The following is a 16,930-nucleotide window of genomic DNA, read 5'->3' as shown; positions in this document are numbered from 1 at the left end:
AATGCATGGAAAAAATTACAAACGTTTACTAAAGAATATTACACAGGTGTAAAGTAACTATTTATAAAGTTATCCATACTAGGAGATACTGGTATAAAAAAAGAAAGAAAAAGGAACAGAAATAGTAAGAAATTGACAACAAAACTAGAGGCAGTTACATGATAGAGTTACTATCACCTAACACAGTTAAAAGGGTTTGATATGCTATTTTTCATGTAAGCTATTTCTGATATGTTTACTTCTTGTAGATCAAAATCGTTTGGATTTAAAAATGTAACACTGAACAGCAGTAAATATTTCTACGTTGGAATCATCTGATAGGGCAGGATTACCTTGTAAGATAACATTTTATGTTGGAGTACAAAACTGGGATATGATATTGAACAATTGTATTCTTAAGTGAGAATACCTCGGGCATATGAAAAAATAGTGATAAGGCGTTTCTACATCCCCGCAGTCACAATTTGGAGACTCAATAATGTTTTAGCATAGAGCTCAGAAGATAGAGAGCTGCATTGCGTACGTAGCCTTGTATGAAGTATTTGAGATTTTCTTACTCCCGTCAGAAAGTACTTTGGAACAGGAGGAATGTCATTATTTAACATACGCTTAAAGGACGCTAGAGAACAAGCATTACATATTTCGTCTGAAAGAGCGTTGAGTTCCCGTATGACTGATGGAAGGAAGGAATTGTAATAAAATGCAGTATATGTGAATATAGTCTGAATATTTTCAGCATTTCTAAGAGGGTATCTGTGGTCTCTTCCTACATTAGTTGGAACAAGGTCTGAAAGATAGGACGGTGTGAGGTTATTTTTCATTTTATAAAACAGTACTAACTTATGTTTTTTCCTTCTGTTAGCAAGGGTTTCCCAGCCAACTTCAGATAAAAGTTTGTCAATAGAAACGAGTTTCGTTGTTCCAGTTACTATTCTTGCTGTTTCATGCTGAAATTTTTCAAGTTCCTGTTTTTCATTTTGAGTGCAATTGTCAAAAAGTACGTCACCATATTCAAGAATAGGTCTAATGAATGATTTGTAGATTACCTCAAGAGAATTTCTGTCTAGCTGAAATTTTAACTTTTTCATGACATTTATTCACAGCCAGGCTTTCTTTGTTATGTACTCAATTTGTGTAGTCCACCTAAGATCATTTGATAGAAAAATACCTAAATGTTTATGATTATGGACTTCGTTTATTTGCTGACCCTGCATTAATAGTGGAGGATGATAGACTCTATTTTGTTTGCGGGATATCAATAACGACTCAGTTTTAGAAGGGTTAAAGTTCACTAGCCACCTTGATGCCCAGTTTGAAATTTTATTAAGATCTGAATTTAAGATAGCAGAAGCAGTATTTGGATTTTTTACTACAATTGAAAGGCTCGTATCATCTGCAAATAACCTTATATGAGCTTGAATATCTAGGACTATGTCATTGATGTAGATTAAAAATAAAAGGGGCCAAGGATTGATCCTTGGGGAACCCCTGCAGTAATTATTTTTTGAGATGATTTACAGCCAGGAAGTATAACACTTTGTTTCCTATTATGCAGATATGAGGAATACCAGGATAATAAGGACCCAGAGATTCCAACTGACTTAAGTTTATAAATGAGACCCTTGTTCCAAACACGGTCGAATGCCTTACTTATGTCACAAAATATAGCCCTTATCTCTTTACCAGAATCAATAGCTTGTGAAAATAAATTGTGGATATATGTAATTTGGTTTACTGTACAGTCACCCGGAACAAAACCAGACTGCAGGGGAGAGAGGATTTTATGTTCATGAAGAAAATTGAAAGTATGTTTGAACACAGTTTTTTCAAACACTTTATTGGCAGTACTTATGAGAGAAATAGGACGGTAGTTATTTACAAGAGAGGGGTCTCCAGACTTAAAAATAGGTGTAACATTAGCGTTTTTCCAACTGTTTGGAACTGTAGAAATACGCAATGAGTAATTAAAGAGGTCACACAAGGGGCCGGATAGTTCTAGAGAAAGCTCACGAAGGATACGATTATTTATACTATCGGGGCCTACAGCTTTACCTAGTTGAAGAGATTGTAAAACAGATATTACTTCATCTGGGGAAATAGCAATACTAACAAGGAGGTCGTGATCAACAGCTTGCGGGTGTGGCAGCGGGGGTGCTGAGTTCTCATCTATACGTGTTTGACCAACAAAAAAGTAATTGAACAAGTTGGCTTTACCAGGCATATCTTCAATAATTTTATCATCATATGACAAGGGAGGAATAGAGGAGGATGAATATGGTTTTATGAAAGATTTCAAACAAGACCACCAAGTTTTGTTGGTTTGAGATTCTGATTTTAACTTTTTAGAAAGAAGATCCAACTGTTGACTCTTTGCAACACGGATTTTGTTAACTGTAAGATTGCGGAGGTTTCGAAATTTTTCCCAGTGATACGGAGTGTTTCTTTGTCTTGCCTTTCTGTAGTAACGTTTACGTTTCCTAATTAGTAATCTGATTTCATTCGTGAACCAAGACGGTTCACCCTCTCTGATCAGTACTTTTCTGTTCGGGGTACATATTTTGGCATTCTCAATAATCTTATTTACAATGTTTTCCGTGTACTTATCAATATCCTCATGTTTGAGAGGGTCCAAGTCGAATGTCTTCATTTGAACATTGAATAAAATACAAATGATTATAAAATGGGAACAATATACACAATAAAAGTAAGATATTGCAAGTTTGTAATCAATCTAAATTTATTACAGTTAGTGATAGTACTTAGCATTTTTATGCGTTTTTCAACCTCACAACTTTTCAACCTCTCTTTCTGACAGATTTCCTGTTGACGCTTTAACCCTACGTACTTCTTTGACCCTGTAGTATCTTACATCCTTCAGAATAAAAATTGGAGGAGATATGATTTCATAACACTTGAGTGATCTTATAGATCATGGTTATAATGAATTTTTGATTTGCATGGGGCATAATCAATACTGACAATATAGTCCGGTTTTTATATTCGAATATTATTATGAGTACTAGTTTTGTATTTTGCATGAAAACATAATGGAGTTAATTTTCATCTCAAATTGTATATAGATATATTTTGTTTGCAGTGATACTTAATTGGTAAATATCTGTTTTGAAACATGTTAATATTTGTATTGCCTAGTATGTATATCAGATAAACCTGCAGTACATGTAACGTACTTAATCTTTATTTATTTATTTTGTTGGGTTTAACGTCGCACCGACACAATTTTAGGTCATATGGCGACTTTCCAGCTTTAATGGTGGAGGAAGACCCCAGGTGCCCCTCCGTGCACAATTTCATCACGAGCGGGCACCTGGGTAGAACCACCGACCTTCCGCAAGCCAGCTGGATGGCTTCCTCACGTACTTAATCTAGTTACTATATTAAGTTTGAAAATGAATCATGTATAAAGTAGATTCCTTTTTAGACTGGTATCATTGAGAAGATGTTATCGTTATGTTGGTGTTTTTTCCTCATTTCTTATCTAAATCTTTATATCTTATGTACACAATGCCTGTTATATTTCTATTATACACGATGTATTTACTAAAACTGAAACTGAATAATTTGATTAAACGCCAATTTCTATACAGTGACATATTCAATGGCGTTGTACATAATAATAATAACAGTAATAAAAACGACAATATTAATAATATTAGATATCAAATATCAATGCATATCGCATGAATATTGCATAAATTATTGTATAAATAGCCTACAATTGTATATTAGGCATAAGATAGCAAATAATTCAGTATTATATCCAATCTTAATTGCTTTAAACACGCCACTCGAACGGACAATGTCACATTATCAACGTTTTTATATCAATTTTCAAGAAATACACATATACTTCTTCACGCGTAACAAAGTTGTAATGATAAGTGAGGTATATGCAGTGTTTAGTCAAAAAGTATAAATTTGATATAGTTTGTATCATTTACAGACGCCATTCGATATTTTTATTAGATCTATATACTTTCTTGTGAAAAAGCTGAAAAATATTGATGAAATATATAATGCCTATTTTCGTTGTATTATTTTTCACTGCACAGAGAATTTTTTTCTATATTTTCACTGCGGTGAGACATATTTTCTATATTTTCACTGGTTTTCTGGAACTCTTTTTATATGCTATACTTTGGTATCATTTGAAGTGAAAAAAAAAACAAATCATACGGTACACGGATATTGAATAATACTATTTCATGTCAAATTATAGAATTTACAATGATCGCAACCCGCCTATGTTACATTCTAGCCTGTGTCTTTACAGTACACGGTATTTAACCTTAGGGGCATTACTCGAGAGAGCGTTTGAAACGCCAGAAAATAAAACCGCAACATTATGTAAAATTATCGGGAACTGTTACACCGGAAGCTTTTTTGATTTGGCGATTATTCTTACGGGCCCACTACCTAACACCATACGCTGCTGTGCCCTTGTTAGTATGATGATCACATGACTGAATGTACCTGGTGAAACTGCATTATTCTTTTTTGTGTATTCTTGATTCCATAAAATAGAGAAAAGTGAAAACTTCACAGGTCGCTCAACACGACAGAAACGAAAATGTTGCAGGCTCGGTTTGATTGAGCCTGTTCATGGACGGTAGTGAAAATGCATGCTACCGTCCACGCCCTCTAGCCCCGGATTGAGCAGAACTCAACATTTTTTTTTTACACATGCTAAAAGTACAAAAAAGCAATTTAGAGACATCCAAGACATTTTATGACACGGGTACAAATACTATGATGCCAATCACTTGTATGTTCTCATTTCCGTTAGCCCAATCACAAATTAACGTAGTCGTTCGGAACACATTGTCCACTCCCTACCTCTTCACGTCCTTCAAGTCCAGTTTTGCTAATATCACATTAAGCAGTATCATATTGGTACGACCTCACGAGGACAAATAACTAGGCCAATATGAAATCGCTTAATTAATGATAATATTATTATTCAACTTTCGACTGTTGCTGGTAAAAAAAACTATCAAACGACTTCGTGTTTGTCATAAACAAGTGCGATACAGAGAATTGTCCTCTTATAAGACCTGGAAAAGAGTGATTATTTATTTTCAATATATAATAATGTCGCAAAATGTCTACTTCTAGATAAGTGCTTTCTGTGTTCGTTTTTAATTAAGGGCTACTAATATGATGTTAAATTATACGCTACACTAGTTCTTTGACAAACCGTGCGGGTTGCTACACTGTAATTCACATCAAACTAAAGACTGAAAAAAAAAGAACGACACAACAAATTAAGTGCACGTTTTCAGTGTAGAACAGCAAATCTATGTCATAGAATTAACAGAGAATTGGCTTTCTAAGTATTTTTTGTGTAAAAACATGTATTTGGTTTTGGTTACGTTGGCACAATTAAGATCATACGGTGACTTTCCAGGCCTAACGGCAGAGGAAGACCCCCGTATGTCCGTCCATACAATATTTCAGGCACGAGCGGATGCCCAGATAGTTTGTCGGTTACCCCACATTAAAGAATTTTAAATCCTAATCGAACGTTTGAATTTCTAATTTTAAATAAATATTGACTTTATGTATACAATCTATTGATCATAAAAACAGAAACGCTTTGAAAATAAGCACGATCCTAACTCCGGATAACCACAGTTGTTTGGATCATATTTTGTTTCTGGACCTTAGATAACCTAGCACTTATATCCCTTTAAGTTGTGTAAACTGTAGTAATGTCTCGATATTTGGATGTATCAGACGTCATAAGTCATCATTGCCAATATGAAAGTGACAAAATGACAGGAAATTAGTTAAGATAATTGTTGTCGTCTGATACGCTGAGCAGATTAACAAAGACTAATAATCAAAAATTTACGTTCTTGTATTTATTATGCCTATTCAAAAGCTTTAAGATTCGTCCTTATTAATCTTGAATTCTAGGTGTTAACTTAAGAGCTCTCTTGAGTGCTGAATTTTGGTACTGTTTGAAAATATATGAATTCTAGTAATATCTGTCAGAGAGCTGAATTTTTCATGGTGTTAATTAATAATTTGGGCATCTCTCCCAGTAGAAAAAAACAGTCTTGTTCAATGAAAAACACGAAGCCGGTCCTGAAGGTAATCACATGAAAAAATGGTGGGCCGTCACTGCTATTAGTGAGTTGGACAGAGCATTAGGTTTAATTTAATATGAACATTTGCATATTGTTGTAAAGTGATAGGTATTTTAGCATTCGCCTGTTATAGTTCAGCTCAGTCCCAATATAATGGTATAAAAGCCGAAAAAGAAAAACATCATTTTTCTATAACTGCAAAGATAATAATCTCTGATGCACTCAATGTTAAAAATAAAATAGTTATTTTTTGTATACTCACGTGTCACCCTACAGTAACTGCTGCCGTTGTTGTTTTTGATTTTGTACATTGTATTGTATGATTCATTAAATCCATAAACATGTGATCGTGATTTTCTTCAAAATTATGTTAAAATTTAAATCAGATAAAGACTGCTTTTAATACTATTTTCATAGGAATCCAGAATTAAATGAAATCACCATAGATAAAATATGATGGTGATGTCAAAATTACTGAAGATTAGTAAAAATAATAAGTAGTTCAATGTTTACTTTTTAGAATCGTAACAATGATCTACATTATCAGTGGTATTGAAAAAGAAACTACTGAAGAAATGATACACTTAGCAGACCTATATTTAAACATATTTTAACACGGTGATTCGGTTATAGGCTGAGTAGAATAATTCACTCAAATTTATAAAAAAAATTTGGACGAAATAGGGGCGCATGTTTACCGCCAATAAGTAGGTCGATGTGACATAAACGTTACCGTGTTTATATTTATGACGTGGAATGGTTGCGTCAGTATGCATGCCGTTCGTAAAAATAGTTATTTACATATTTTAGCACTTTTTCTCGGCAGACTTGACATCAATATTGCTGTTTTAATGAAAATGAACGTGTTATTTTGAACGCTTGTTTCCCTTATATAAAATTTTAATAGTCGGAACTTTAAAAAATGAGGTAATTTGTACTCGTTGTTGATAAGGCCTTTGCATGTAATGTTTCATTAGAAGTTCTGTAGAAAGAAAAACTCGTTAAACGATCTATTAGCATGACTTTCTTTAGTTCGTTTAACAAGAAAAGTATGGCAAGAATTTTTCGTATAAGTAATGGGATATTTTATGAATCTTGTCAATTTATATTTGTTGTTGCTGTGTCTGAAATAAAACGTTTATTCGGTCAGTATGTCATTTCGAACCGTAATGGCAGTATATTGCAGACATTCAGCTATACGTTTTCAAAATGAAAGATTTTTTTTCATGAATATGGCCTGGCCGCCTTAAATTAAGATCACATTTTACTTTAGCCGATGTTGAAAAGCACAAAGCATAACACAAAGGTAGACGACAAGACATCCAAATATATATCAAAATATGTTTATTGTTTTTGTTAAAGATAATTGAGCCGTGCCATGAGAAAACCAACATAGTGGGTTTGCGACCAGCATGGATCCAGACCAGCAGGCGCATCCGCGCAGTCTGGTCAGGCTCCATGCTGTTCGCTTTTAAAGCCTATTGGAATTGGAGAAACTGTTAGCGAACAGCATGGATCCTGACCAGACTGCGCGGATGCGTAGGCTGGTCTGGATCTTTGCTTGTCGCAAAGCCACTATGTTAGTTTTCTCGGCTCGATTATTGATAGAACCTTATTCCTTTGTGAAAATGTTGAAATAAAGTTTGGTCAATTTTCAATTTTGTAAAATATATTTTTTTACATTTTCGTTGATTTGTTCATTATATTTCGTTAACAGAGGCTCCGGTATCCTTTGTTTTATGAAGTACATGTACATGAATCACTGTAAGTGTTCGTCCGTCTGTATGTTATTTCACTTGCGTTGTATTACTGACAAAACATTCAGATGTGCTCGTTTCTTTTCCCTTTTAAAGTTCCATAAGGCTTTAAATTTTATGTTAAAAACAGATAAAACAGCTGTCCAGATAGAAGTTATGAATAATTATATGGTTAGAAAATAGCTACTTTTAATACTGTCCATGAACTTTTACAGTTTATGTCATAAAGGGAGGTAATCAAAAACAATGGATTCAATAAAACTTTCTACTTTGCTCATTAATATTCAAACTTTTGAGAAATATTAGAGAAAACAATTGTGTTAACACGAAACTGATATATTTTATGTTTATAACGGAAAAAGTGGCAGCCACATTTAAACAAAGGCATTATGAGCCTTTAAATCTATCATATAATGATATAGTATTGTAGAACTAATTTACATTATGTATATATACGAAAATTTATAACAATTATTATTATTCAACTTTACAATATTACACGCTGTATTAGGCCAATTGTGAACATCAACTGAAACAGACAAAGCTAATACAAAACATTACTGAGCCAATATGAGAAAAGCAGGGCCAATACGAGAAAACTGAGCCAATACGGAATTCAATTATTTTGATTGGTTGAAAAGAGAGGGCCAATACCGAGAAGTAATTTCCGTTAGATTTTTAAATGACGCCATTTTATTTTACATCAGAGTTATAGATTACATTTTTTTCACATGGAAAAAACTCATCTAACATGTTCATGTAATAACCAAGTATGAATGAGCGGACTACGTCTTTATAGATTACAACAATACTTTCGCTTATTCGGTATTGTGTACAAACAATTGTTTCCTCAATTTTCACGGAAAATAATGAGAAAAAATGCGAAAGTAAGATGAATTAAAAGGATGAGACTTATCTTTTACAGACATTTTGAAAGTATGGACTATTTGTGCAATGTTAGATAGCGGTTCACATGCTGGAAAGTGTGTGTGTGTGTGTGTGTGTGTGTGTTCGGATTTAACGTCTTTTTCAACAATTTGCTGGAAAAGTGGATGAATAAATTTGCGAACACAAGTGTCAGTTGTAAACTGCAAACAATTTCGGGTAAGAATTAAACGAGGCATGGGGGTGTATAATATGTGGTTGGTTGATTGTATTATCTTGATCAACACATACGTGTACCATTTTGTGTCTCGTTGCCTGCAGCCTGAAAGGAAATGACTTTTAAAGTAGTTTTTATCACATAAGATACTCATTAAAGAAAAGAAATAGGAATTCCAAAAAAAAAAATAAAAATAATAAGGTAAGTTCTAATTACTCTTGATTATGTCGCATCAAAAATATCTGTCAAAATTATTCTCAAGTATCTACAAACAACTCATTCTGTTTTACTGGCTAAAATGATTATGACTAAACAATTTGTCAAGATTTTTCACCTGAACGTGTATAGCCGCCGTAAGGTAACTCACAGAGTTCTTATGGTGTTACTCGCCAACAGTCGAAAGTTGAATAATAATATTACCATTAATCAGGCGATTTCATATTGGCCTAGTTATTTGTCTTCGGGCAGTCGTATTGGCCCGAGGCCTAATACGACCACTCTTGGACAAATAACAAGGCCAATATGAAATTGCTTGATTAATAACATTATAGTATTGAATAATTTATTGATAATATTACGTGTAATTATGGACAAATTGTATAATTAACTTCATGCCACGTACTCATTACGGAAATATATAATAGTTTAGCATATTGTATAAGTAACTTACAACATGTGTACATACAGAAATACTAGTATATAATAGATTAGTATTGCATAACTAATTTACCACATTAAAAATTATATATGAAATAAACAAAATAATTTACAACAATATACGAAAAACAGTTTAGTGTTGAGTAACCAGTTTATATCGTGCGTAATTGCGGAAACATATTTAAACAGCACTGTATAACTAACTTACAACATGTGTGTATACGGATATATATAACAGTTTTGCATTGTACAACTAAGTCATATTATTATAATTACGGATTTTTAAAAAGATTTTATATAAAGACGAGGAAAACAAGGCTATCCTAAATATATTATAGTTCATTTAAAGTCATTCAGCCACTTCTATGATAGAAATATTGTTTATTAATAATGAGCATCTACTGTTGTTTTAATTGCTATAAAACAATATAATTTAGACACATATAAACCTTGGATAACATTATCAACTCCGAATACTAATCAAAATGCCAGTTACGAAGGATTTTCAGTTTATTTTCTGCCTTCTGTTGCCTTCGTTAACGAACTTCAGAAGTTGTTTAGATTCATCTGATGCTGTTTATTTAAGACACCAATCGCGTTCTGTAACATTGAAAATGTTTCAGTAAAGCCAAGTTCATTTCCGTCGTGTCAAGGCGGCTGCAAAATGTGTCACATAAACATGCAAAAGAAATATAAAATACATTTCTTCCGTGCTTATTTACGTCATACGAAGGTCCGTTAATACACTATTTATGGCAGAACATTTTAAAGTTAGTGGATTACTCAATAACGGTTTAGTTTACATAAAAATGTCTTACTTAATTTCCGATTTTCAAGCTACATCAAATTTGAGTACCTGTCTGATCTCTCTGATAAAAATTGAGTTCATGGCTCTAAAATACACTGCTCTATATTATCATTCACTTTTAAATGCAAACTCATTCGCTCGGTTTACTCGTATCTTACAGGACTTCGTAATGCATTCCATATCAAATACCTTTTGTTGTTGATGACTTATTTCATATGTTCTATTAAGATTATTATCTGGTGTTACAGACCGCAAAACATACACGAAAACCATTTGATTTGCTTTCCTATTAAACAAATTAGGGTGAAAATTGTGTATTATTATGCAACAATTCATTTTTCTGACGTTACAATTATTACGTCATAGTGTCAAACGGCATAGCAGCGCGCTGAAAAAGAAACCAACATAAAACAGTCAAATATTTTATGGCTTGATAACGTGTTTAAATCGAAATGATATATCTGAGACAGTGATTTGCTCTTGAATAAAATCATTGTCGTTCAGACGCGTATTATTATATTACTCGGGCTGCGCCCTCGTGATATAATTCCTTCGCATCTTAACTCCAAACAATGATTTTAACATCTTAACTCCAAACAATGATTTTAAACATCTTAACTCCGAACAATGATTTTAATCAAAGAAAAATTACTGTTTGGGATATTATTATTTCTTAAATAGTGACAAAAGTATGATACTCCGATACGTATTATTGCTTACTACTATACTTTGATAAAAACTGCTTTCGTTAAAATACATGCCACCTTTATATATAGAACTGTAACGAAGAATTGTTTACTTAGCTTAATCATATTCTATTTCCTCTTTACATATTAACAATATCAATAACTACAAAGAACAGAACATCGACACAACACAAAGGAATAAAGCAAAAAAAGTTGGGCAACACGTTCTTTCAAAATTTATAAATGCCCTCCCTCAGAAGAATAATCAAACGCAGTTCATTATAACATCCGTTAAGAACACTTCTACAGACAAAACACCTTTTTAAAAGTCAAATATTTTAGGTCACATTAGATAGGAATCTCAGAAAAGTAGCATATATAATGCGACAACCTCTATACAACAAACACATTTTACTCTTTACAGCGTGGGTCGCTGTAGAGTGATACACTACAGGTAGAAATAGTTAAACAAATAAACCAAAGTGGGATGGCAAAGCTTCCCAGTGGACTGCTAAACGATATCATTAGTTCTACGAGTTTATTTGGAACGAAATTCGATATATGTTTGTCCACGTTGTTATTGGTTAACAGTCACACTTAAGCTATTGACGGAGAAATACGCTCTCTCAGTCACTCTCAGCGGACTGACAGAGCTGTGAATAAATATCATTAATGCGTTATTTTATTATTTTGTTAAAGAATATTGTCAATACGAATGCGAAAGAAAATATGAAAATATTCTTAAGGAAAATATGAAAATATCATATAAATGAAATGGAAAATTATTATATATTTCATGTAGAATTATCTATACGTTAGTTAGAAAAGTTTAAGAGTATAAGGAAGTAAATCGTGTCTTGTTTACCTATGGCAGAACCGGAAGCGGAAGCAGAGGGCGAGGTAGAACCAGAGTCAGAAAGTGAGGTTGAACCGGAAGGTTCTACTGAGCCAGAACCATACTGGCCTTTAGCATTTCAACAATGGGGATCGGCATGGCATTTACACACGTATTCAGTTGCGTGCATTTTCATGTTCATAGCCATTCTTGCAGCAATGAGTATGATTGTCTATTTAAAGAACAAACAGGTGCTCAAACAAGTAACCTTGACATTTACTTTGCAGTGCTTGTTGCTGTATTTCACTTTGCTTCGGTCATTGGTAATGTTTATCAACCCTTACCAAACAGTGGAAAAAATTAACGACACAGTGTTCCACATGATGTGGTCATTTTCTTTACCAGGACTCACAGCAGCTTTCAGTGTGTTATTGTTAGTTTTCTTGGACACAACTAAAATGACATTAGGACCTCCAGTGTTTCAAAAATTGTCAGTACTGTTGATATTCACCGCTTGCCATTTTGTTATCGTTGTATCAGCTGACATTATTTGTGCTCTCGTCACGAGTTCCTGTGCACCCATGCTGATGTTCTGTCAAGCTCTGTTTATACTCTACGGGACCTTGTTGGCAGCCGGTTACGCCTATACAGCGATTTCTTTACACAGAAAATGTGTCACCGGCGTTATTAGTGGTAAGATACTAATATGATAGTATAACTTTGTTTTAGTCATTTTAATATTTTATCGTCATATAGTGCTGCATTGGTACATTTCAAATTTTAAGGGAGAAATATAGTCCTGTGTTTTGTAACAGTTGACTTTGGAAAAATGTGTAACATCTCCGTTCTAAAACTCACGGCGTAATAAAACGCAAACATTGTAATTATCAACTTAAACCGTTCTGTGAAAAAAAGATCATAGATAGATAGATATGTAAATCTTTTATTCCTTCATAAGAAGAAAGCATAATAATACAAACATTATCACAATTACATGCAAGATATAATTCGTTAACAAGACGAAATATACACATTGATGGTGAAACTAACAAATTTCAAAACTAACAGGTATAACATTGCATGATATATATATATATATATATATATATATATATATATATATATATATAATACATATTCAATGTTTAACAACCTTATATACATTTATTTATATGAAAAAAAAATCAGATTGGTGGATGTAATAATACCTGCCTTTGAGCAAATATTATATACCAGCTTAATCTATTTATTGTCAAAACAAGAACAATATGTATTCATGATCATTTTAGTGATAGCAAATGTAGTTCAATGTAATTGATCAAGAAAGATGCGAGATAAGTTTAATACCGAATACATGCGTATGTGTTTTGTCCAAAAGAAGTCTATCTTGGTCGAAACGAAAGTAAACAAGATAGACAAATGGAAAAACAGAGAAAATCTTGCAAAATCAAAATACAAGATCAACAGTAGGATATTATGATGTAAAAGTAATTACAATATACTCCAATGTACTTAACACTTCCTTTCGGAAGTAATCTTCAAATCGTGATATACATATACAAAACTTGTAAACGTGTAACTTATAAAATCCGTTAATATAATTGTTTCATGCATTTATGCATTAAGGTACTCAAAGAACAGTCACAACAGCCTCCGTCAATTATATACATGTACAATTTAAATATCAACGACAAGCGAAAGAGAGTCTTTTCGCCATTGCATATAAGTGCCGTAAGGTAGACTTGAAACATTTTACTCTCTGAGTATCGTCCATTTCGAACGAAATGAGTCCTGATATCATTTCAATGATCTGGTCCCGTGTTGTTTTGTTTTTGTTTTTGCACAGAAACGTGTATAATTTACGTTACCTAAATATTTGTGTATAGCCATAAACTATTCTTATATGACTTTTTTGTGAAAAATACATGAGCAGATGTTCAGCAATACATTCAGCATCTAAATTGCAGTCAACACAGAAAATTGAAAATAACATACTTAGTAGAATTCAAATTAACCATCACGATTAGGAAACTACTATTTTATTAAACACCTTTATAAATTCTGTAAAAAATACGCTTGTATTTTACAAGTTAATACGAACAGGCAGAAAAAAATCCGTATTGTACCTCTTGTATTGCATGTTGCCGGGCTACTTTCATTTAATATGCATGACCTGACACAGTTCTATGAAAAGCGTACAAAAAAAAACCCAACTACACTCAGTTCTATTTGAACATCGATAAACTGTTTAAAACTGGAGGTATGTAATAAAAGTGTCATTATAACAGTAGCTAGATCTGGAATTTTGTATTCGGCTCTCGTGGATTTTTGCCAGGTCGGATCACACGTACTCGGCGCTGTGCACCTTGTGCAATCTGACCTAGCGAAATTCACTCGATCCGAATACAGCATCCTAGATCAAGCTACTGTTGTAATAACATTAAAAAGCATGCTTACAATTAAGTTGTGCTCATTAGGTTCTGGATATATATCAATGCATTCAGTCAAAACGAAGGGAAATGTAATGTAATCGGGATGTTTTTTATTGCTTGAATAATATAACAGAATGTTAGTTGTAAATTCATCAAAGTCATTGTTTTATTCATGTCTAATATGGAATCGGATTGTATATTTCTTAGTTTTTCATATGATAAGTTTTAAATATTTCGATAATCAAACATATTTAAAAACTCTTTCTACCAAAATAGCCGTGCACATTTTTTTTATTTCAGCGGAAGAAAACAGAAAAATTATTCGTCTCATAAAAATCTCAGGATTTGCCTCATGCATCGCCTTATCTATTGCCGTGACGCATCTTTATGCGGCTTGCAGCGAATTCGGAATTTACAGTGACGTCATCTACGTAAACGCTTGGGATTGGTGGATTCTACAGTCGGTTCTTAGATTTGAAGAAATTATGTCATCTTGCCTTATTCTGCTGATAGCATTCCGCAACCCATTTGTTGGAAATTGCAGAATAAGAAACTGGATGTTAAAATCACTCCATAGGAAAACAACTCCCTTGCCGCAAACTGATGTTTCACCGTTAGATAAGACACAAGTGACATAACGATTTCCGCTAAGTGAAGACAATTGGCGTTATCACTGTGCAAAATGGTAAACACAGAATGAACGACAACTCATGTGTTAAATGGTGCCAGTAAATTGTGGGCAATGAATTTCTATGATGGTCCAAAGTATGGTCGGGACAACCAATTAGAATAATTTGTATTAGTCAATATGTAGGCCTAAATTGGTTTCCAATTAACTGAGGGCATCGCATTTGCAATGTGTCAACAATTAAGTGCAGGAAAATTAATGAATACGGAAAATCTAAATAATTAGAATAATTATGTTAAAAAAAAAAAGACCCAGTGCAACAACAAAGAAACTAGTGCGAAAAGAAGATATCGGCTACATAGCTATATATGATTAAAGCAGCATAAAACAATGTATGATAACGTCAGCTATGTGCAATTGTACCTACGATATTTTCAGTTTTTTATACTTTTTCAGTTTGTTTGTTGACAAAATTGTATAATATTTTAGTGATGCTACAATAGCTGACATGTTATTTATAAAAGAGAAGTACTAAACACTAATAGATACCCTTTTTGGCACTGCGTAGTGAATAGTGTTTCTTGTGGCAAAACTGTGAATTTTGTTAATTAGATAGAGATGTTACTTAAGGATTTAAAATTCGGTCTTGACTATGATTTCCCTGCCTGGATTGATATTCACCACGTTAATAAGTTAGATACAAGTACTGGCGTGTTTTCTCCACTTGTCCACTTCTCTATTCTATTATATTATGTTATATTATATTATATTATATTATATTATATTATATTATATTATATTATATTATGTTATATTATAAAGTGTGTAGGTTTTTATACCTTGGCTTAGCGGTATCGTTTTAACAACATTTCTTAAATAAACCTGAATAATGTAATGAAAAGTGTTTAAGCGCCAATTCTTTATTCAGTCCAAATCATTTTTAACATTTAATCAGGTAATATGCATCTATGTAAGTGCCATCCTATTAGTCTTACAAATATAATAGAACAAAATAATATGACCAGTAATGAAATCTGTAAGAAGATCCTTTGGAAGCATAGAATGCAACCAAGCAAAATAATAGCAGACTCGGTTTGACTGAGTCTGTACATGAGAGGTAAAGGAAAGTGCAACACCCCTCACATCCCCCTAAGCAGAATTCTATAACATACATATATTGAATGAACTCCATGATTCCAAAGAACCAGAAGGCATAACAACACTGAATCAAAGAACGGAGAGATATTTCACGGCTGCTACAAGGCACTTAAAGGTAAGGAGATCCTTTGGAAGCATAGATTGCAACCGCAGATAAATTGTCGTATAACCATTATTTTTGGCGAAAAAATCACGTGATACAGCAAATATATTTGTTTAAATACGAACATGACAAAACACGCATATAAATAGTCATAATATGAGATAGTCAATACTAATAGTTACATATCTTTATAAGCTTTTTTGTCCTGTTTTTTGTTGCATTTTTATGTATTCAGCGAATTTATATTGCCTCATTTTATTTTCGTCTCATGATTTATCAATAGTCGGTCATCAATAATTTAAACATTTGATTCGTGGACGTGGCTGTCTCGAAAAAAAAATGATAAAAAAGAGTTATGTCAGGTGTCAAAATTGACACTTTCTATCAATTCTATCACCACTAGAACGACTCATTTCAATTGCTTAGTCATTTAGGTATTGCACTTTAACTTTCAAATGTGTTCTTTATATTTGGGTTTAACTTTTTTCAGTATTCAATGCATTAATGGTTCAGTTTTATGAGACGGAAAATGCCAAAACATGATATAAGCCAGGAAAGATTCACTAGCTATGGTAGAATTTGCAGCACTGACAACAATCCTGGATGAATGTGCACTTAAGCTGCAAAAGTGGGAATATAAATGCGTTTTAT

General features: G+C 33.0%; 1 protein-coding gene across 1 annotated transcript; it reads left to right on the top strand.

The window, feature by feature from the left end:
- Positions 1-11,690: 11,690 nt before the first annotated feature.
- LOC128558126 (uncharacterized) lies at positions 11,691-16,215 on the top strand. Its single transcript, XM_053546981.1, has 2 exons — positions 11,691-12,651; positions 14,691-16,215. Exons 1-2 carry the CDS (start codon positions 11,991-11,993, stop codon positions 15,026-15,028), a joined length of 999 nt encoding a protein of 332 aa, XP_053402956.1. The 5' UTR covers positions 11,691-11,990; the 3' UTR covers positions 15,029-16,215.
- The last annotated feature ends 715 nt before the right edge of the window (positions 16,216-16,930 follow it).

The sequence above is a fragment of the Mercenaria mercenaria genome, chromosome 6 (genome assembly GCF_021730395.1).
Source record: "Mercenaria mercenaria strain notata chromosome 6, MADL_Memer_1, whole genome shotgun sequence".
Taxonomy (NCBI): Eukaryota; Metazoa; Mollusca; class Bivalvia; order Venerida; family Veneridae; genus Mercenaria; species Mercenaria mercenaria.
The sequence above is the reverse complement of the archived record's forward strand: the minus strand, read 5'-3'. Positions and strand labels throughout refer to the sequence as shown.

Excerpts from the sequence above, each read along its gene's own strand:
- LOC128558126 (XM_053546981.1), top strand. The coding sequence starts at position 11,991 with ATGGCAGAACCGGAAGCGGAAGCAGAGGGCGAGGTAGAACCAGAGTCA. Across the intron at positions 12,652-14,690 it reads TGTCACCGGCGTTATTAGTG|CGGAAGAAAACAGAAAAATT; the intron begins GTAAGATACTAA and ends TTTTTATTTCAG.